This window comes from Vicugna pacos, chromosome 18, assembly GCF_048564905.1.
Source record: "Vicugna pacos chromosome 18, VicPac4, whole genome shotgun sequence".
Lineage (NCBI taxonomy): Eukaryota > Metazoa > Chordata > Mammalia > Artiodactyla > Camelidae > Vicugna > Vicugna pacos.
In genome coordinates, this window is record NC_133004.1 from 41,252,401 (window position 1) to 41,273,439 (window position 21,039).

Genomic DNA, 21,039 nt, shown 5'->3' on the forward strand with positions numbered 1-21,039 from the left:
TGGGGGCCACTGCCCTAAACATCAAGTTTATTGTGCTGTTCTCACATTCCAAACCCAACCCCCTTTCCCAATGGGGGACAGCAGAGGGAAGGATTTTCACAGTACCTGCATGCCTCCCCACCAACTTCCCCTTTTTAACCCTCAGTCCATCATCCGTGGTCCACTGAAACGCAGCTAGGGACAAGAGCCAAGGAGAAATGAGAATCTCTCCTTGGGAGAACAGGAGAAAAAGGCTAGAGAACTTGATACCCCCCACCTCCCGTGCCCTAGGAGAACAGAGGTCAGCAAACAGTCCATGCCATCCAGCCCAGTGGGCTAGGGGAGAGGAAGATGATGGTAACTCCAGCACAGCTGGGCTTGCTGCTTAGGTGCCAGAGATGTAGGGAAGAGGCTGGGGCAGCAACACAGGAAAAGCTTTCGTTGCAGATCCAAGAAAGGAAACTATTTTTGGAGCCAGAAAGGAAAGACCTTGGGATACTTTCCTCTTCCCCCAGGTCCTTAGGAGCAGCAGGCAGTTTCTGCACACTTTCTGTTCAGGAGGCCACTTAGTGGCTGGGGGAACGGGCCTTGTGGAACAGATACACAGGACGCTGGAAGCCTGAAAGAAGAGTGTAATCAGGAGGGATTGGCAGGACCTTAAGACTCTCCACAAGGTCTTTACCCTACACCAGGACTGGCCTCCCTTCCTCTCCCAACAAAATAAGCCAACCTTACCTTTGGAGGTGTTGTGGGGTGTGGCCACAAGCTCATAGCTGGAGAAGCCCACCTCTGGGGATGTCAGGTAGGAACTGAACTGCTCTGGCTTCAGCTGGATTCGATAGTAGTTCTTGTAGATTGTTTCCTAGGGAGGAGGGCAGGGGACCACTTCAGCTTGTTGCCTTCTCAGATGGTAGAAGAGGATGCCCACCCGGGGAGCCTCTTCACCTTATTCAGGAAGTCCTTCCCTTTCTGCTTCCTTGACTCAACTAAAGAAAGGAGAGTCCCAATTTCCACAAAAACCTCAACTCACCGTAAGGGTCTTTCTCTTGCCGTAAGATGACCAAGGCTGGGGCTCCAGGACCAGGATGCCCCCAGGACGTAAGTGCCGGTAGATCCGGCGAAACATACGCTTCAGCCCCTCGTCTCCCCAGTTCAGATGCACCCACTTGGTGAGGCTGAGGCAGAGCACCACATCGTACTCGGGTGTTTGGGCCTCCACCAGCTCATCTCGATCCAGCACATAGTTACCCTGAGGGCAAGAATTGGGGATGAGGTCAACAGAGGCATGAAAACCTCTGCTGCCACAGAACCTACTCCATGGCCTGACTTTAGTCCTTGGCCACCATCTTCTGATACTCCTCAGAATAACTCCCAGATGGCGCCCTCTCTGAGTCTCATTCTCTCGGTTTCTATTGGTGGTAAGCCAATCAAACATAAAAACGGAGCCAGGGTAATTTTAAACTGAGCAAATTACCTATGAGATCACCAAAGAGGGGGTCAGACTGCAGAGAAAGAATGCTGGGGTTCTCTCAAGACCCCGTCCAGTACTTTATTCCCACTCCAAAAGCATTAAGCTGAGTGACTGAACATTCTGCAAACGGACCTAACCCAGGTTTGAAAGGGAGAACTGTGGGGTCCTTCCCTGTGGTTAGGGCTGGCAGGTTCAGACCTAGTCTCCCCTTTCTCCCAGAGAAATGAGCCCACTCCCTCAGGAATCCTTTCCTAGATGAGAAGCTCATTACCACCCTCCACAATGTCCATTCTTCAAGGTGGAACCCAACACACTGCCAGCTATTCCTGCAGGTGGCCTAACTGGGGCACTTTATGGGGAGCCGTGTGCGGTTAGGGGCCAGACACTGAAAAATACTCTTGCATGCAGAGGACTTTCTGATTTTTCCCCATTCCACCATCTGGGGTCAGTGTGGAGATGATCTAAGGCCAAGTCAAGTAAGTCCCTGGCCAGACACTGTTTAATCAACTCTACCATCTAATGCAAACAGGTCCCTATTGAAGAATAGAAACTACCCCTACCCCAAGACACTGCACGTCTGCCACTTATCCCTTCATGCACCTTCAGTAGGTTGGAGGACAAGTTTTCATGTGGACCAAATCCCCTAGAGAGCAGCAGCCCCTATCAGATGGTGGACAGGTCTGGATTACAGCACAGGATCAGAGCAGGGCACAAGGAGTCAGCCCTATCTTGGGGCTTGTAGTTATGAGAAGAGACCCCAGGTAGAGCCCCCACCTTTCCAGGTTATAAGAGGGGAGAGAGACCCAGCGAATCAGTCGCAGATTCAGACCCTTCTCTTGAGGGTTTGGTTCTCCTATGGAGGGGTGCATGCACAGAAACCCCCTGGGTCATAACCTGGCCCTGCCATGTTCCCAGTTAGTCTCTTCATCATTCCTGGCCTTACCCCAAGAGCCTGCAGACCCTCTTACCGTGACGAAGACAACATTGTTGGGGAAGACGGATGTGTCAGCTCCATCCAAGGGCACTTGGGGTGCAGCAATGGGACCCCGACTGGCTGACAGTGAGGCTGGGAAGCAGCTCCTCTTTCGGATGGTTGTGGTCCCTTCCTCACTCTCTGCTCCTGGGTCCCCTTCAGAAGTCTGGGGTGGCAGACGCAGCTCTTCGGACAGGTAGTGTCGGATGTTTTGGCGGGCAGAGTGGATGAGCCGGGCATCAATATCCAGACCCACCATGCGGGATGGGCCCCACTTACAGGCAATGCTCAGGGTCAGGTGGCCCACATTGCAGCCCAGATCTAGGACGTCCCGACCCCGAAACCACTCAGGTTTCAACACCCGAAGGCGACCATCCTCACAAGAAGGATTGCGGTACCCATAGTACTTGCAGTAATTCCCATACTGGAACTTGCGCTGTTGCTTTTTGAAACCTGCTGCAGGCAGTGGGTGGACCTGGTGGCGGCCTCCCCCACTCCCTCGGCCCTTTTCCTTGGGACCCTGGCCTCCACCCCGAGCCCCTGCCTCTGACTTGCTGGAAGTCCTGCGACGTTTGCGATGTCGTGAGGAGGAAGATGGGGGTGCAGAGGTAACTGAGGCAGCTGGAGGGGCTGAAAGGGAGCCTGAGGGACCCTGCAGGGCAGATGGAAGGGGTGACACGACCTCATCCCTGCAGTTGATGGCTGTGTTGAGTTCATAGGGTTGGGGGACGTCCCGGTTCTGGCCCCTATGCCGCTGCTGCTGTATGGTGCCCTCCCCATGGAGTGAGGGAGTGAGGGGGGCTGTGGGCAGCACGGAGTGGCTATCGGTCCCTCCAGTTGCCTGCTGCTGCTGCTGTTGCTGCTGCTGCTGCTGCTGGTGGTGCTGTCCCCGGTGTCTATGCCGCTTCCGACCAGTCTTGAGTGGTGAAGCAAGAATTACTTGGGCCTCATCAGTGCAAGTATTCAGACTGAGAGGGTCAGTAATATCTTTGGGGATGAGGATCTCCACTGGATCTCGCCCCTTGGCCGGAAGTGGGGATGACTTAGGGGTCTCTGCATTGAGTGCGCGGCTCACTTCCTCATCCAGGAGGCTATTCAGGTTCAGTGGATCAAAGATATTGCCCCCCAGGAGGAAGTTGGAAGGTAAGACAGAGTCACAGTCCGAATTAACCCGCCTGCGCCTCTTGAAGGCCGGATGTTTGAAGCCTCCACCACCTCCCCCTACATTACAGCTATTTCTCCTCTTCCCCCCACCTCCCCCAGGGGGTCGATGGGGCTGATAGCCATTACGGGGTCGAGGCGGGGCAGGGGGGCCCAGTTCTGTTCCGCCCCCTCCACGTCGCTCCTCCCCCACGTCCGGGGGAGCGGCTCGCCCGTGGGGATCCGACAAGCGGGCCTCCCCGTGCGACTGCGCCTGGGGGCCGCCCCCTCGTTGCTGCTGCGACTGGCCAAACCGAGGGGTGGATGCAGCCCCGGGGCTCTCCTTGCCAGTCCCAGAAGCCGGGGACCCAGCCGAGTGCGCGCGCGGGCCCGGCCCACGCTGCGTCCCGCCGCGGAGCTCCCCGGAGGCGGCCTCTCGGTGCGGCTGCACCGTGGGGCCGCCCCCTCCGCCCGACTCATCTTTGAGTGGTGGCGGCGGGGCTGGCACCAGAAACGGCTCCTTCTCCGCCGCCATCTCGATCATTTCCTCCCCTTATTCCGTCCCAGTCGAGGGAAACCAGGGGGGACCAGGGGACTTAACCCCCCTTTCTAGACCCCGTTCCCTTCCCTTTCCCGAGTGCGCGCGCAGCTCTGCTCTTCTCGCCTAGTCTCGCGCCCAAGCGCCTCCCCCGAAGCGCGCCCCACTCGCCCGCGAGATCAAAACAAGATGCCCGCGAGACCCGAACAACTCGAGGAATCAACCGCGCGTGCGCCGACCCCTTTCTCCTCTACCACTACCGCTTCGCCGCGAGCGCGCACTGCTGGAGCGCGTTCCTCTCGTCCCGGAATCACGCATGCGCACTCCGCCACCACCCTGGTTGCGCGCGCATCGGAGTACGAAGCAACTTAACGGCTCCGGGAGTTTAAATATAGCCTCCCTCAGCCCCCCCAGAAAAAGCCCACCACCCGAAACTGACACCCTACTTCCCTTCGCAGCTATGTCCGTCCCTACTGATATCCTTTGTCTGTGCCGCGCGATCCCACCCACCGTAGGCGGGGGTCGGGGAGCTGGAGTGAAAAGGTCTCCTTGACACCCGACCCTTGTTCCTGAGGAATGAGTCTCAGCGGTCTCCGCCCGGCTCTAAAACCAGCAACCTCCCTACCCCGCCCCCTTCCTCCCCCTAGCGGGCAGCGCCTGCGCACACCCTTTTGGGCTTGCGCGGGTAGATGCAGCACGTGCTGGAGATGACGCCCCGCCCTCCGTCCGAGGGGCGGGGACTGTTACGTCGCTTCCTCAGGTTTGGTACACGAAACGTGCGTCAGCACGATTCGGAAGGGCGTGAGGGAGGAACGGGGCGGCCCTCATGAATTATTCATAACTTGCTGCCCCCTTTGCCCACCTATTTAGAAAGGTTTGCGAGGGAGCGGAGGAGTGAATCTAAAAGTAGGGGGGAGGGAAAGAGCGGAGCGTACTAACCGTCTTCCTACAAACTGTTCTCAATATAATACGATAGATCATTTTAACTCACCCCCCTGGAAAATATTCTCTGCTGAACTGAAAAAAAAAAAGGCGATAAAACAAGCGATGTTACAGTCCAACTTCCTCTTCCCCGAAACGGCCGAGTGGTTTTCTCGCTCCCCAGCCTTCCCCCAATCACGATCACCTGGGGACACCACGCCCTCTCCTCCGTCTCCTCCGCCTCCACCGCCCCTACACCAACGCCTCCACCCACCACCCGACGCCTGCGCACGAGCCCCCCAGCCCGCGGACAACGACCCCGGCGCCCACCACAGCCACCAATAGCTGTGCATCCATCAACACTGCCACCGCCCCCTCGTACACAGGCCTTCCCGAGCGCGCGCTGCGGCTTTGCGCCGCCTTATATAAAAACGAATGTGGGCGGGGAAGACGTTTCGGCCTGCTTTGGGCCCCCTGCCTCAGCCAATGGGAAAGAAGCTACTTAACGCCCTTTCCAAGGGGGTACTAGGTGGCCCGTTCTCCCTGCCCATAGCAGTTGGGGATGCAGGTCCTGTGGCTGAGAAGAGGGCAGAAGAGACGAGAGTGGGGTTAAGGATAGTCTCAAAATATCAAATTAAGGGCGTAGAGGAGACTAAAAGGAATAATGGGAATCAGGGAACGAAAAGAAGAAGGAAAAGGCAGTCTGGAGCAGAGAGAAAAATTAGTAAAAGGAAGATAGGCTTTATGAACGATCAGGCGCTATTCTGCCACCTAAGAACAGTGGCCAACGAGGATTATGGGATTTGTAGTTTTACACGGCCTTCGGTTGGAAGATGGCGGCAATAACACTGCTGCGCAAACGCAGAAGCGGCTTCCAGCTGCGCATGCGCCCCAGCCCTGCGAGCACGCCGCTGTTGGGGGTGGGGGTGGAGCTCGTGCGTGGCCTCGCGCCTTTCCTTGGTGGCGGGAAAACTGGGTCGAGATTGGAGGAGCTTTTGGAATCACGGCAGTAGCTCGTTCTGCTCCTCGCTCTTAGGTCCTCTTCGCTTCGGAAGGTACCTAGTGCTTCTCCGGTTGCAGCTGAAGGTTCTAGATGCGGCCAATCCTGGTATCTGTCTCCTGAGGAGAAGTTTTCTCTTCAGGGCGACGACCGACTCTTACCCCTCTCCTTAGAATCTATAAACGCAAACTCACTCCCAACAAACAAGAGTAACCCAATATCAAGGGCTGAGCGAGAATGAGGATCCTGGTGCCTCCGCGGGGTGGGGGCGGGGAGGGGGAGCTGAGGGGAAATTCTCTCATTCTGGGGTTCTTGATGGAGAAGAGAGGCTAGAAAGCCACTGTTTTACCCTTTGAGGGGAGTCAAGGACTTTTGACCCGGTGGTATCTCCCATGTTAATTGCTGTTCTTAAGACACAATTGGTGAGGAAAGAGAGGGAAAATGCGGATCACAGGAAATTCTTCCCTTTGGCTTTAAAGGCAGGAGGAGGCCTTTTAGCGTTCCAAACCTTGTCACTCTGTGAGGAAAAAAATGGTGCAAGGGTCTGGGAGTTCGTGGGCATGTGCCCTTTTCTGTGTTGTGAAAATAACACAAAAAGGCTACTTTGAGGTCGAGAACAATTAGGGACACCCGTAGAAGCATTTCGGGGAGTGAAGGGTGTAAACAAAGACAGGGTCCCGAAAGAGTCCGTTTTGGTGGTAAGTGGCCCTATCTCATTTCTTCCTTGCACTCTCTGAACCAAGAAGCCTTAGGTCACCGTAGATTCTGTAAAAGATTTACTTCAAGTAGTTATGACAGTGAATGTCTTGTTACGTAGTCTAATATGGGCAGTACCAGTAGCTGGGATCATTTCTTCTTTCTGTCTTTGTTCAAAGTTTTAAATCATGCTTGCTGAGCGCACACACATGAAAAAAAGAAAAAGAAAAGAAAACTTCCTAATGGAGGCATGAAAATAACAGAGGCCTACATGCCATTAATGACATAGGGAAATCAAACTCCAGCTTAAAGGAGATGTTAAATATGGTTTTTAAATACAGGTTTGTTTTTTTTTTTTTAAGGCTGACAGGATCTGTGTTAGAAGACAATTCTAAAGGGTTTACTTTTGTTCTCTTAGACCAGGGGTTCCAGGGACAGTATAAAGAAGGAAAAACTGGATAGTTAGGAGGAGAGAAATTTGTGAGCATATTCTAAATGGGGGTGGGTGGGTGGAGGGATTAATGCTTTTTGAAAAATATTGACAAAATTGAGTTACCTTGTTTGGCTAGATCAGTTCTCAGACTTCCTAGTCTCAGAACCCTTTTATAATCTTAAAAATTATGGAGGACTCCAAAGATTGGTTTATCTCTATTTATGCATCTATTGATATTAATATATTAGGTATTAAACTGAGAAAAAATTAAATATTTATTAACTTTAAAGTAACATTAATAAACCTGTTACGTATTAACATAGGTAACATTCTAATGAAAAAAATATTTTCCTAAATGAAAGAAATTTAATGTGGAGAATGGTGTTATTTTACATTTCTGCAAATCTCTTTCATGTCTGGCTTAATAGAAAACAGCTGGATTTTCCTCTGTTTCTGAAATCAATCTGTTCTGTTTGTTTTGGTTGAAGAATATGAGAAAACCCAGCCTAACACAGATAAGTAGTTGGAAAATGGAGGGGACCCCCCCAGAGGTCTTTGGATCACACTGAGAACGCTGAACTAGATAATTTCATCTTAAAATAAGACTGATGATTTTTAGTGTTCTAAGTGAAACGAAACTGTATCTTTTGAAACACCTGATTTGGTTTCCTTTATTACTTCTAAGTTGTTTTTTTCTCCTTATCCACCCTTCTTTCTTATGTCAGTTAAGTGGTTAGGATGTGGTTATAGAACTTTCTTTTACTTTCACATGTAAAGCTTTATTGGATTTTTTCCTCTCTTTTTCATCCCAAGTAGGAAAAGAGAAACTAAAACCTCAAATATTCCTATGTCTAGAGACCCCAGTCATTTAGTAACTGGTCAGATGAAAGTTGGTATTTTGTGTATTTATTACTGTCTTTAAAATTGTTTTTCTCTCTCTGAAGTAGATTTCAGTATTTGCTATTGTGGAAGAAAATACTTCATCCAAAACAGAAGAGCAGAGACTTGAGTTGTCAGACAGAGACTTCCTGGCTTTCCCTTCTCTATTGATCAGGTTAGAGATTTTTTTAAAAAATAAAGTCCTTCATCACACCCTTACTATATCTTATTAACTCAACAATGATCCACAATTTTATTTAGTTAGTTGGGGCTCCAGTAACACATTTTGGCCTAGAGAGGTCAGTATAGGTTTATGTAATGATTTAAGCCTAACTATTGGAAAAGTTTTACCTTGATCAAAATACTCTTTATTTTCTTTAAAGAAGTTAGAATTTTAAAAAATCACTTTGAAATGATGAAGTATGTGTAAAATGCTGGAGTTACACAAGAGGGTACAGTAGAAAGCTCCCTTCCACCCCCAGCCACCCAATTCCATTCCCTGCGAGGCACTTTTGTCAGTTTCTTGTGTATTCTTCCAGAGCTAGTTTATGGATACACAAGCATATTATATAGATATACATTTAAAAAAATCAAATTTTGTCATTTCAAATACACTAATTTTCATTTTGCTTTTCTCATAAAGCTCTTATAATTCTCATTACATTCATATGGACTTCTCATGATCATTTTTGGAATTCTAGAGTCTTGGAGAAGATATGTTTGTCATTTGTGGTAAAATTATTGTTCCTTTTGCAGCCTAATTTTATGCAGTTTCTAGCTTCTATTTAGGATTATTATAAAGAAGGCAAGGATGGAAACAGTGAGAAGGTATGCTCCTTAATATAAAGGAAAAGTAGTGACTTTAGAACAGCACATTTGAATTATTTGCATTTATATAATTAAGAAAAGGAACAGAAAAATACCAAAGACATAATTTAAAAATACTTTACATTCAGCCATGCAGTGACCACACTAAGTCAAGTCCCCAATATCTTTTGAATTCATCTGGGGACTAGAGGGAGGAACTCTACACCCTGAATGCCTGAGTGTTTAGCTTGATCATTTGAGGGTCTTAAAATTCTCAGATCCTTAGAGGGAAGAATATATGAACCAAAGGATCCATTCTATGCTGCTTTTGGATCTCTTTATAATGGGAGATGGCAGAGTTGGAAGATTGAGTTTCAGGTCTAGGGCACTCAAAAGTACTTAAAACCAACAGCCAGAAATAAGATCATTGAGAAGAATAGACGTGTTATTAGAATTTAGAAGCCAAAGGCCCAGATTCATCTTGGCTCAGTGTGTTAACACTGAGGCTTTGGGCCAACCACTTAACCTCTCTTTACATATTTTGTCATCTGTTAAAAAGGAGAAATGGCACGTTATAACCTCTAAAGACTTTCCTAGAGCTGTAATGCTTATTCTAAATGTTACAAAAATAAGAATGGCTTATATACTCTAAGCCTAAAGAAAATTGGGTAGAAAGGTTATAAGAAATTCAGGCTGATAAGACAAAAGGCAGTTCTCTTCTAACAGCTGAGTAGAAATAATATCAATAATGGAACGTATAAACTGGAAAAATGTGTAAGTTCTTAGAACATCACAAGGTAAGTCATGGCACTCTGCGGGGCCACTAATGACTTATAGCTGTGTAGAAATACTCTTCAACCTCTCTTATGGCTGGATACCTCTGACTCTTACTCCTCAGTTGTCTATGGCTGTGAGCAGCCTTTGACCTAGAAATATAATTTTCTGTGTGTTTCAATGTGTACTTTTAATGTATACTTTACACGTATGCTGTGATATTAAAACAGAGTGAAGGACTGAACTACTGAACTAGAATATTGGGATGTAGTGTAGCACAGCTCATAGTGCAAACGTATAAATCAGACCACTTCTAATCCTGATTTTACTATTTATCAATTACTTAAAATCTCTAAATTCCTCTAAGCCTCAATTTCCCCAAGTGTATAATGGAATCTATCTCATAGATTTATTGGGAGAATTGAATGAGATGACATATTCAAGAATATAGTCAGTGCTGAAGAAGTGTTACCCACTATTGTTAGTCACAACTTTGGTAGAAATAATGAAGCATATTGATGTCGTGTAGAGCATCTGTGAGTAGACAGCTATAGATAAACTATGGATAAGAGTGAAGGTGCTAGGTTCTTATTATTAGCTTCTGTGGAGACCTCTGCTGGTTACCAAATATTTCTGAGCCATGAATAGAAATGGATAGAATCCAGCACATTGGGAAATGTATTGGACTAGAGGAGCTAAGTAAAAGGAATGCATATTATAGTGATGTTTAAAAGGTGGTTCTCCAAATATATGTATGCATATGCATGACTGAGACATTGTGCTAGACACCAGAAATAGACACATTATAACTGACTGTACTTCAATAAATAAAATAAACGGTGATTCTCTGTGCCTAAGGGACCTCTGAATTAGGTTGGAGAATTGCCAATTTGTGTTTTAAGCATTTAGGAGAACCTTGTGAAATGAGGTTATCTTGCTGAAGAAAATGCTCACTCTTTAACTCCTAGGACTGTCCACACCCTACTACTACTACTTTACTACTCCTTATACTTCCATCTTCTAAAACATGTCTTGTTTTAATAAGAGGCCCCTAATGGGGTCACTTAGGCTAAGCCCTATGTCACCAAACCAAGACTTAATTACAGTTTGGCTTTCCCAGAAATGGAATCTTAAACCAGTCAATCAGGAATTGCTTGATCAGCACTAGTTAGGTAATCCTGATAGACTCCAGGAATCCGCTAAAGGAAAGTCACCTTGGATAACCAATCTGCCTTTTTTTTTTTTTTTTTTTGCCTAGTGTTATTTCCTGTTTCTGCTCCTTTTTGCCTGTAGAAATCTTTAATTTTGTCCAGCTCTTTGGAGCTCCTATCTATCTGCTGGATTGGATGCTGCCTGATTCAGCATCCAATGTATTGTTTATTAAAGCCAGTAAGATCCTCAAAATTTACTCAGCTGAGTTTTGTTTTTTTAACATATCTCTACCACTACCATTTCCACCTACTTACAATTACCTACTTCACGTTGGACATGGTTCTAGGCACTTAAAACACTAAGGATTGTTGCTTATCTTTAAAACAGTAACTCTCATTATCCTCCAGCATGTAACTGGCACTACTGAGGAGTAGAATTGTAGTCAAGAAGGCAGAAAATGTAGTACAGGCATCCCAGGCAAAGCTATCCTGAACCCAAGAAGACAGGGAGAGAAGAAAGTTGTGAAGTCATGTTCATTCAGAGTCATAGCTGTTTCTTTTTTCTACTAGAGGCATAAAGAAAGTATAGCTTCTGAGCTGAATGATGACAACCTTGCAGAGTAAAGAAGGTGAGTCAAGAGTCATTTTCCTCCCCTTTCTCAGCCTGTGATCAATTTGGACACCCTTCTCACCAAAGAGAAGCTCAGTTCACATATATATTTTGTGTCCACTGTTAAAGTTACTACTTTTTAGACTCTCTAAAGTATTATGGAAGCTCAGAAGAAAGATATATTACTTATACTTGGGAGGATCATTATAATTTTCATTACATCATTTGTAGATTTTGACCATTTAAAAAAAACTCTGATTTCCCATAAAATTTTGCACAAAGTTAAAATAAGCAAATTTAAAAAATTTTCACATTTGAATACTTCAGTTTCCTGTGTGCTTATATTTGTCACCTTTGAATTAGTCAGTGGTTCCTAAACCTGAAAGTGCATCAGAATCATCTAGATAGCCTTGTAAAATGACAGATTCCTAGGCTTCACTTCAAACAGCTTCATCAGAATCTCAGGGCAGGGGTGAGAGAGTGGGGAGCTGGGGGTGTTGAATGAGGAGAGAGGCCTAGGAATCTGAACTTGTTGAAAGCTCTCCAGGTAAGTCTGATATGGTCAATCATTGAGCAATGTTTGGCAATTTTTGTGCTAGATTCCATGTTTAATAAATTCCATTTGATGATCAAATTTCTTTCAGAATGTGGGAAGGGACCGAAGAAAACCTTTGCCCCACCTGCACAAAAATTGCATAGCCTGATGCCCTGTAGCCTTAACTCATCTAAGGAGGAGATCCTGGGGATCAGTTCCCCAGAGGCCAGGCCAAGCCTGCTACAGGCCAGGTTAGAGAAGAAAGAGGAGAAAGCAACCACAGAAAATGGTCCAGGTGGTGGCCAGGAAATAAAAAGAAAGGCCCAAAACAACAAGAAAGCAGAGAAGAAAGAAAAGGTAAAAGTTAGATGGATGGGCTCTAGTGGGACAATTTCTCCTAGTCACCCAGCCTAGGCAAACAGAATCTTTTCATTTCAGAAGAGACATTTAAATATTTATAACATAAATTTGAATGTGGTAAATGCCACAGGGGAAATTCATTTTGTAGTTTCAGTTTTTTATTCCTTTTTGGGGGCTTCCATTTTCTTCTCAAGGAGGTAAAAAATGTTTTGATGAAAGCATTTAGTAGGGAATGCCAGGTAGGTCGGGGCTGAGGTGGGATACAGGTTGAGAGTAGAAGTAGCCAGAGACTTTATAAACTTTCTCCTTTTCTTTGACTCCTTTACTCCCAGGAATTGTTGGATAGAATTTATGGAATCCTTAGGTTAACTTCATGCTCTCAGCCTTATGAACTTACTGCCTCATCTAAAGGCGACTTCCTCGGCTAGTCAGAGAGGAGGACCAGGGAAAGATGAACAGTTTTTCTCCCCTACCCTTCTCTCTGCAGGAAAAATCAAGTCTTACCGATGCAGAATTTGAAGAGATTGTCCAGATTGTGCTACGGAAGTCCCTCCAGGAGTGCCTGGGTATGGCTTATAGAAAGAGTAAAAGAGTCTCAGTTAGGCAAAGAAACTTATCTGAGGGGTAGAGTAAATTTATATTTTCTCTCCTTCCCTCCATCTTTCTAATTAAGGAAGTATTAGATGGGACTTTGAAATATTTTTAAATCTTCATCTTCTATTAACAGGACTATAGCTAAACCACCTTAGGTGGTAAAGACTTTTAGAAACATAGATTATATTGACTTTAGAATATAAATATAATCTCGCCTAGATTTTTAAAATATAACTTAAATTTATTTTTATATGTTTACAATCTGTTTACAAAAGATAAGTTGTTTTTCCCATATTTGAAGAACTTAGTCTCCATCTACCCTTGCATATTTTTGTTTCCAATACTGTTTTAACATATGCTCAGGAATTTGAGTTTTAGAATAAGGAATTCTATAGCATAGGCCCTGAGGCCTTCTCCATAAAGTAATGGGGCTAAGAAAAATGGTTTGACATTTTCAGCTACTCTTAGGTATAGCTGGAGAAAGTTTGAGAAGGAAATGATATAAAAACACGGTACATAAAATTTCTGTAATGTACACAAAATAAAATTAACATTACCTGACTATCCTGGAATAGGCAGATCAATCTGGAAAGGCTTGCAGAAGGATATAGATTTGCAGTTTTTCCTGAGAATTAAAAAACTTAAAAGTTATATGGTGTGACAGAAGTCCAAAGGTAAGCTCTTCTTGGCAACTGATGGGAGATATTTTAGTGAAAGTTTACAGTTTGGAAATAATGGAGTGGTTATTTTCTTTAATTACTTCTCTGCTTATAGTATTTTGTTTTGGGAGGAATGGAATCTAGCCTTGATTTTGCAGAGACTTCCTGTGCCCAGCCTACAAGATGTACACAATTAGACAAGGAACCGGGAATCTCTTCTTCTGTTACTGATAATGATAGTGCTGATGGGTAAGTTTATCCAGTGAGGTGAGTTGATCACAGGGTAGACTTAACATTGATAAATGGTCATCCATCTCTCTATCTACCTAGTCATTTTTCATATTTCTGTAGATTTCTCTCATCTCAGGAAAGGTGCCTGAGTTGAGTTGGGAAAAATAGGCCAGTGGACCTCCAAGGCCCTAGAAAGCCTAGGATTTTCCTGTCCTCCTAACTTTTATCCTTGGATTTTTTCAAAAGAAGTATACTTCAAATTGCTCCCTTTTACCTTTTAATTAAAAATCTTATTTTCAGAGAAAGGGTAGTGGTACCTCATATTCTAGAGATTTCAGCCTCTAAGGAAGGTGGAGTAATCCCTGAGATAAAGACATCTAAGCCAGGCCATCCAGATCCTGCATCCTCTGAGAAGAAATTTGGTAGATTCTCCTTAAGCAAAAGAAAGAAGGAAGCTCGTAAGTATAGTCAGATATATACTGACATCCGGCTCAATTTCTTTATGAAATTAGGGAATGAAACAGTGGGCATGCTGAGAATTTTCAGCCCAAGACTTGAAACTATTAAGCTATGACTATTCTTCCTTCTTTCACTGGCCTTACTATCTACAAAGATCCCCTTCTTTATCTCTCTACCCCACAATGTTTTGTTTTATCTTCCCAGAATATGAGAAAATGGAGGAAGCCCAAAGTGGACATGAGCACAGACAGAAAGACCAACTGAAGAAAATTGTTCAGGGTCATTCTCAGATCAGGGACCAACAAAAACGAGAGGGAAGTGGTTTTGGTGAGTTCAGCCATGGTTTGGAAAACCTACCTGGGCTTAAAAATTGGAGGTGGTGGATAGAAGCAAGGATTAGGATGTTAGCAGAAATTCTGCAAGCAAAGACTATAATTTATCTCTCACAGCTGCTTTTTAGAGAATATGCTGCTGAGAAAGAGAGAGAATGATGTCATTCATTCAGTTTTTCAGTCATAATCCACAGTTGTTGGTTGCCTACCATGTACAAGGCATTTTAGGAGGTGCTGAGTAAATGCAGAGGAAACAAATATAAGCCTGTCATGAGAGAGACAGGCTTGTAAGGAAGGCCAAAAAGAAAGCTACAAGTTGGGAGTAGACTTGGAAAAGTTTCCAAGAAAAGATATCACTTGAGCCAGCTCTTAAAGTATTATTTAGTCAGGTGAACTAAGGTAGGAATGGGGGTCAGAGTGATAATTATTGGCAAAGTCATGGAGGAGCGCTAATGGTTGTAGCTCTTGGGTGTGTTGCGGAGTAGGAGGTTGTAGGAATGGGGAGATAAGGCTAAAGGTATGCAAGAGCCAGATCATAAAGGGCTTTACAAGTCAAGGTAAGGGATTTGGATTTTGTTTTAAAGGTAAAGAGGAACTATTGACATTAAGCTGGGAAAACTTGGTAAGATTTGCATTTTAGAAAACTCACTCTGGCATTAGCATGGAAGATGGACTGGCAGGAGCAAGACTAGACCCATAGAAATAATTACCCAAGCAAGGAAGACAGACAGTAGCAATGAAGAGGAGGGGACAAATTTGAGATCTTTAGGAGGCAGGATAAATACGATATGATTGCCAGTTGGATATCAGAGCTGAGGAAGAGTGAGGCCTCTAGGATGGTCCTGTTTTCTGGCATGAGTGACTGTGAGTGGCTGAAGGATCATGATCTGAAATGGAGACTAGAAGAAAGAACATGTTGAAGATGATGAATTGAGCTTTGGATAAATTACGGGATCTGTGATGAGATTTAGAGTTCAAGAAAGGGGTCTGGGCGGGAGATACGGATTTGGGATAGGATGCCTATTCATCAAGAAGAGGATGCAGAGTGAAAAGAGGAGAGCACTAGATGAAAAACCCTGGGGAACATAATATTTAGGGTTGAGCAGGGGAAGAGCTACCCAGGGAGAAAACCAAGAAGAAAACTAAGCTACCCAGGGGGAAAACAAAGCTCAGAAAAGTAGGAGGACAACTAGGAGAGTGTAGTATCACAGATGCCAGGGGAGGAGAGAAGCTTGAGAAAGCAGGAGTGTGTAGCCATGCCAAATGCTACTACAAAACATCAAAGAGGATAAATATTTGAAAATGCTTAATGCATATTACAGTTAGGAAGTTGTAAGTGTTGATTAGCAACGTATAGGTTGGTAAGGGTGACTGGTAGGTTATAGTTGGAGAATAAATACTTTTTACAATAGTTTAGATGTGAAAACTAGGAGGGGGAAATAGCAAATAAAGGGGGGTGGGTATAAAGTTAAGGGAAGATTTTTTCCTTTTTTAGCTTTCATTTGAGAGAAAGAGACTTGATGTGTGTGTTGTCAGCATATTTATATGCTAAGGAAAAATTGTTTATAGAGAAAGGGAGATTAAAGGGAATGAGAAGAAAACCAGAGGGTTTATTTTTAGTCAGAAAGGACACCTTAACCTTTGAGTTGGATGGAGGGACAATAAAGATGGATATAGATTTATTTATTCTTTTAACAACAGCTATTAATGCCTTATATTATGTACCAGGTATTGTGTTGGGTGCTGGAAATACAGTGGTGAACAGAATAGATAATCCTTGCTTTCATAGAATTTATGGTTTTATTAGATGATAAACAAATATATTGTATGACATAACCTTGGTAATATTGGGGAATTTTAGTATGAGAAATAAAATAGATCATACAATATATATTAGTATGTTTAAAATTTTGAAAGTAAGTAGACTTAATCTGGGGGAAAACAGGCTTGCACCAGAAAAAAAAAGAACCAAAGTTTAAGGAACAACAGAATAAACAGTTAGCTAGTATCTAATATGTATGTATGTATATACATAATTTTGATTATGGAAGCATAATATGGTTTGTACATACTTGAAAGAAAACTCTAGGAAGATTATGCAGGCACCAAACAAGATAGTCTAGGGGAATAAACCACTTCTCATGTTGTAATGGCATGGTAATAGAAAGAGCTGGAGGTATAAGTCTAATTTGGGCAATTGGGTGGTCTTGATAGTGGTGTTCTGTCTCGTGTAACTCTTGTTATTAGGGCAAGGAGTGGATTTTAGACTGGAAGATGGAAGTTTACTTCTTTGGCAGTCAGTGCTCGTGAGTTGAATTGGGGTTGTTGTGAATGTGTAAGACATTTGCTATCAATGTAGCACTCTTCCTGTTTCTTATAGTTGCCAAGGAGAGGTGGGTGCTCTTGGACTAGGAAGCAGAAAGGGAAGTATCCATTATATAACATTTGATTTAAGTTCTGTGAAGGGAAGGAAATAGTGTCATGAGAGGAAGTGGTGGAGATCTCATTAAGATGGGCCAGTCAGGGAATGCATTTGTGAGGAAATAACGTTTAAACTGAAACCTGGAGAAAGAGCAGAAGTTAGCCAAGTGAAGCTCAGGAGAGCATTTTAGGTAAGATGAAGTTTGGCATGTCCCAGGTTCTAAAACAAAGCCAGTGTAATTAGGATTTAGTGAGCAAAGGAAGCAAGGCCAGAAAGTGACTCTGGGCCATGGTTAGATCAAAGACTATGTAACAAAGTAAGAATTTTATCCTGAGTACAGTGAGAAGCCACTGGTGGGTTTTAACCAGGTAAGTGACATCATCAAATTGATGTTTTAAAAGAATCCCTTTGGTGATTAATTGGAGAATGGAGTATGGGGAGACAGGAGTTAGGAAGTTAGTGCTAGGATTAGATATTTTGGTGGCTTAGATTAGGATGATGAAAGTGGAGACAGAAGCAAATGGTTGTAAGATGTTTTGGAGGTAAAATTGTCAGAATTTGGTAATGAACTGGATATTGGGAGGTGAGAGAGAGGAGAGGATATGTCAAAGATAATTGGTTTCTGGCTTGAGCAGTTATGTTAAAGGAGGTGGAAAAGCAATTCTGTGGGATAAGATCAAATATTTGGGTTTGGGCCCATTAGGTTTGAGATTGTTGTGAGGCATCCAGATAGAGTTGTCAGAGAGCAAGGTGGCTATAGGAATCAGGAGCTCAGAACAGAGGCTGTTAGTGTACATCTCTGTGTTGTCAGGAATGAAAATGGATTTCAAAGCCGAAGGAATGGGTGAGCTGGCCTCAGGAGAAAGTGTAGCATGGCACACAAAGACCCATGATTAGGCTTTGAAATCTCAACTCAGAGATTTAGAGGTTGGACAGAGGACGAGGAGAACCCAGTAAAGGAGACCAAGGAGAGAGTTACTAGAAAGATGGGAAGGGGAAATGTCAGAATGAAGGATCATAGAACCCAGGTAAACCAGTGTTTCAGGAATGAGTGGTCAACTGAAGTGCCATTGACATATGTTTATGACATCAGTCTTCATTGTCACAGAGGCACGTCATGAGCCTCAAACACAGGTTTCAAACACATCTTCTCTTCTTTCTAAGTTGTTTGAAAGGAAACTTTAAAGAACTTTATGCCTTTCAAAACAGTGTGTTTTTTTTCCAACTGGCATTGGAAATTTCACCCCAAACCATAAATATCTCTATTTCTATAGTATTGGAATGATTTTTCCCCAACTCATTTCCTCATGAATTTTCACTGTTTTCACAACTACCATTTATTGTATTGATCTCTGTTCACTTTTATGGTCCCTGCCCTTTCCCCCACTCTTTTTTTCTAGTCTTGCCAGATCACCTCTGTAAACATCCAAAACTACCATTACAACTGTCTTTTCACACTAACATATGATTCCCAATCAGTACTTTATTCTTAAAAATAAGGTAATTGAGAAACTGAACCACATGAGATATTTTGAAAGGACCCAAATGTAAGTCGACTGCTTTTCTGAGGGATGATTTCAGTGGGATGGAGGGCATCCCTTATGTTCCAGCATTTAAAGTAAAATTTGACAGTGGGAGAGTGAACTTACTAGAGAAACATATTGGTTAATGTTGTTAACTGTGAGTATATAGTGCCTGGTTATGTGATTTTTCTCTAGCAACACTCAGTTTATTAGTGTAGGCAAAAGGTAGAGTGGGTTCATTCAGAGTTGTGTTTTGCCAGCTGGGTGGGAGGAAGGACAGAGGAAAAGGGAGTTGAAGATGTCTGCAAGAGAATCTAAGGAAATCAAACCTAAGAAGTACAGAGTGAAGAAAAGAGGTTGCTGCTAGATTGCGGGGAAGGTTGGGGCCAGTGGATTGGAGATCTAGATAAAGTGAAAGTTGCTGTAGCGGTCTTTGAGCAAGTGTGGTGGAAGGATGGGGCATTTTTATCAGAGAGGGATATTTGGATAAGTGGTTCAGGGGAGTGTGTGGTCCCTGCAGATAACTAGATGGGGCATGCAGGAAGGGAGTGGGTTCCTGAGGTGACGTAGGTTACTGAGGTGTGGAGGAAAAGGTATGGGATGCCTTGTGAGTTACCCCTGGGGAAATAGTGGCCATCTATGAGGGCAAGTGGAAAGAAGACTGAACCAGATGCCAACATCTTGACAAGGGAGATGAAGGGCAATGTAGCCCCTGGACCTCAAGTGAGGAAGGGTTTTTATAGGCTCTAAGATAGTAATGGTCTGGAAGTTTCAATGGGGAGTAAGGGTGATGCTGACCCCATTTTCTGGCCTGGGGTATGTGAGAAGGAACAGATTCTACGTAGAGGGTTACAGGGGTAGGGTAGGGTTGGGCTGTGGCAGTGTCATTAGTGCATCCCCAGTTTTCAAAAAGGAAGCAGAAGTTCAGAGAAGAGGCTGAGGATATATGGATTTTTGTTGCTTTTTCCTGGAATTCCAAAGATATAGTGGAAGGGTTTGGGAGGGAGAGAGGAGAGGCTGTGTGGGGCACTAGGTCAACTGAGAAGATAAGGGGATGGAGAAAGGTGGGGATGAGAGTTGAGAAGGTAATGGATAAGAAGAATGCTTGGCCTTTGAGCAGGGCCTGAAGTAAACAGTTGATTGAAAAATATTAGGCTTAGACCTATCTTTCGGAGAGAGGTGAGCTCAAGGACTGTTGGCCCCAAAGGCTGCAACTTGGTGATTTGGTGACAGGTTAATCTGTTGAGATTCAAATAGGAACTCTGGGTGTTGTGCACAAAAAGTGATGCTGGGTAGTCCTTCAGAAGAACTTTTTAGTAGTGACATGCTAGGGGATAATGAAGCACTAGCCAGAAAGATGCAAGACAACCTTTGTAAGAACTGTCAATACAGGAAACAATCCTCTCTGCCCTGGCGGGGAGGAGAAGTGATAGCATGATATAGGAGGAAGATTGAGATGTGAGACCTGGGTCCTAAGTTGAGCTTTGCCACCAGTTTAGACTGATCTTCAGCAGTCAATTATCTTCTCTGAGCTTTTGGTTCTCCCTTTTATAAGTCAGGGATTGGACTAGTTGATTTCTAAGGCTATGTGATTCTGGCATGGTGCGGGGTGGCAGGGAGTATATTGATTTTAGTTAGATTGAAGAAAGAAGAACATATATTTGAGTCTTATTTCAGGTTTTTTTCCTGTGACAGGTCAGTGCCTAGTCTGGGTCCAGTGTTCCTCCCCAAACTGTGAGAAATGGAGGCGGCTACGTGGGAACATTGACCCCTCAGTGCTCCCAGATAATTGGTCCTGTGACCAGAATACAGGTAGAATGGAATAGAAATTTTTTTTCGGTTTTTATTGTTCCATTCTTTCTTTCCTTGCTTGCATTCTTTAGATTAAATATGACAAAAGTATAGTTTAAACTCGAGTCCCTTGTAGTTAGTGTTTGGAGAGAGGAAGGAATTTTTCTTCGATGTCAAGATGAATCTGGCATAAAGGGCTAGAGGAAGACACCGTGAAGAGTTATGTTGTGGGAGGATCCTGGAATCTAAATGTGTGTTCTGAGTGAATTCCACCTTCTTCAGCATTGGTTTGACCCTGTCAGTCTGATTAGATTATTGGTATTGGGTTGGTGGATGGGAAGGGATATGGGATATATGGGGAAAAGCAGGTGAGAGAGATGCAGTGGCTTGGAATTCTAGAATGTCTGAAACTCTTGAAAGAGATGGTGATCCCTTCTAGCCCATCTATTTTACAGATGAGAAAACAGTTTCAGAGAAATTATCTTTGTGATGTTACATTGTTGGAAACAGGGTCAGACAATGTGGGATATAGGCAGAAGTTTGGGACCTCTTTCTACAGAGCATAATGAGGCAACACTCCCGCTTTTCCTGGCTCTAGCTGCATTTCTTTCATAGGTCTTTACTCTTCCTCCATACCTGTCTCCCAGGTGTCCTTGTGGTCCCACCTGCTGCATATATCGGTTTCTTCTTGTCCTCTCCTCTGCCTTCATCCAGATTTTCACCTTATGAGGCTCTTTCCTTCCCTTCATTTCTACTCTCTT

The 21,039-nt window shown here is 44.2% G+C and overlaps 2 protein-coding genes across 9 annotated transcripts in view; one reads left to right on the forward strand and one right to left on the reverse strand.

Annotated features, from left to right (window-relative positions):
- MEPCE (methylphosphate capping enzyme) lies at nt 1-5,525 on the reverse strand. Of its 3 annotated transcripts, none has more exons than XM_072943218.1 (5): nt 5,093-5,525; nt 2,419-3,514; nt 1,010-1,228; nt 715-841; nt 1-598 (listed from the first exon to the last, which is right to left on the reverse strand). In XM_072943218.1, the coding sequence occupies exons 2-5, from the start codon at nt 2,680-2,682 to the stop codon at nt 546-548; spliced, it is 663 nt and encodes a 220-aa protein (XP_072799319.1). In that variant the 5' UTR covers nt 2,683-3,514; nt 5,093-5,525; the 3' UTR covers nt 1-545. The 3 variants fall into 3 exon arrangements, with proteins under 3 accessions (XP_072799319.1, XP_072799318.1, XP_015107428.2); XM_072943217.1 differs by lacking the exon at nt 5,093-5,525 and adding an exon at nt 4,612-4,723; XM_015251942.3 differs by lacking the exon at nt 5,093-5,525 and having other exon boundaries at nt 2,419-4,458.
- The window catches only part of ZCWPW1 (zinc finger CW-type and PWWP domain containing 1), a 25,530-nt gene continuing 9,272 nt past the window's right edge, over nt 4,782-21,039 (forward strand). Inside the window, exons 1-9 of one of the 6 annotated variants that reach the window (XM_072943222.1) lie at nt 4,782-4,861; nt 8,099-8,205; nt 11,333-11,391; nt 12,017-12,264; nt 12,755-12,833; nt 13,679-13,769; nt 14,052-14,209; nt 14,415-14,537; nt 20,183-20,299. In XM_072943222.1, the coding sequence (XP_072799323.1) occupies nt 11,364-11,391; nt 12,017-12,264; nt 12,755-12,833; nt 13,679-13,769; nt 14,052-14,209; nt 14,415-14,537; nt 20,183-20,299 (844 nt within the window). In that variant the 5' untranslated portion in view covers nt 4,782-4,861; nt 8,099-8,205; nt 11,333-11,363. Of the gene's footprint in view, nt 4,862-5,523; nt 6,078-6,111; nt 6,131-8,095; nt 8,206-11,332; nt 11,392-12,016; nt 12,265-12,754; nt 12,834-13,678; nt 13,770-14,051; nt 14,210-14,414; nt 14,538-20,182; nt 20,300-21,039 lie in introns of those variants that run through there. The other 5 variants (XM_072943224.1, XM_072943220.1, XM_072943221.1 and 2 more) reach the window with 5 other exon arrangements.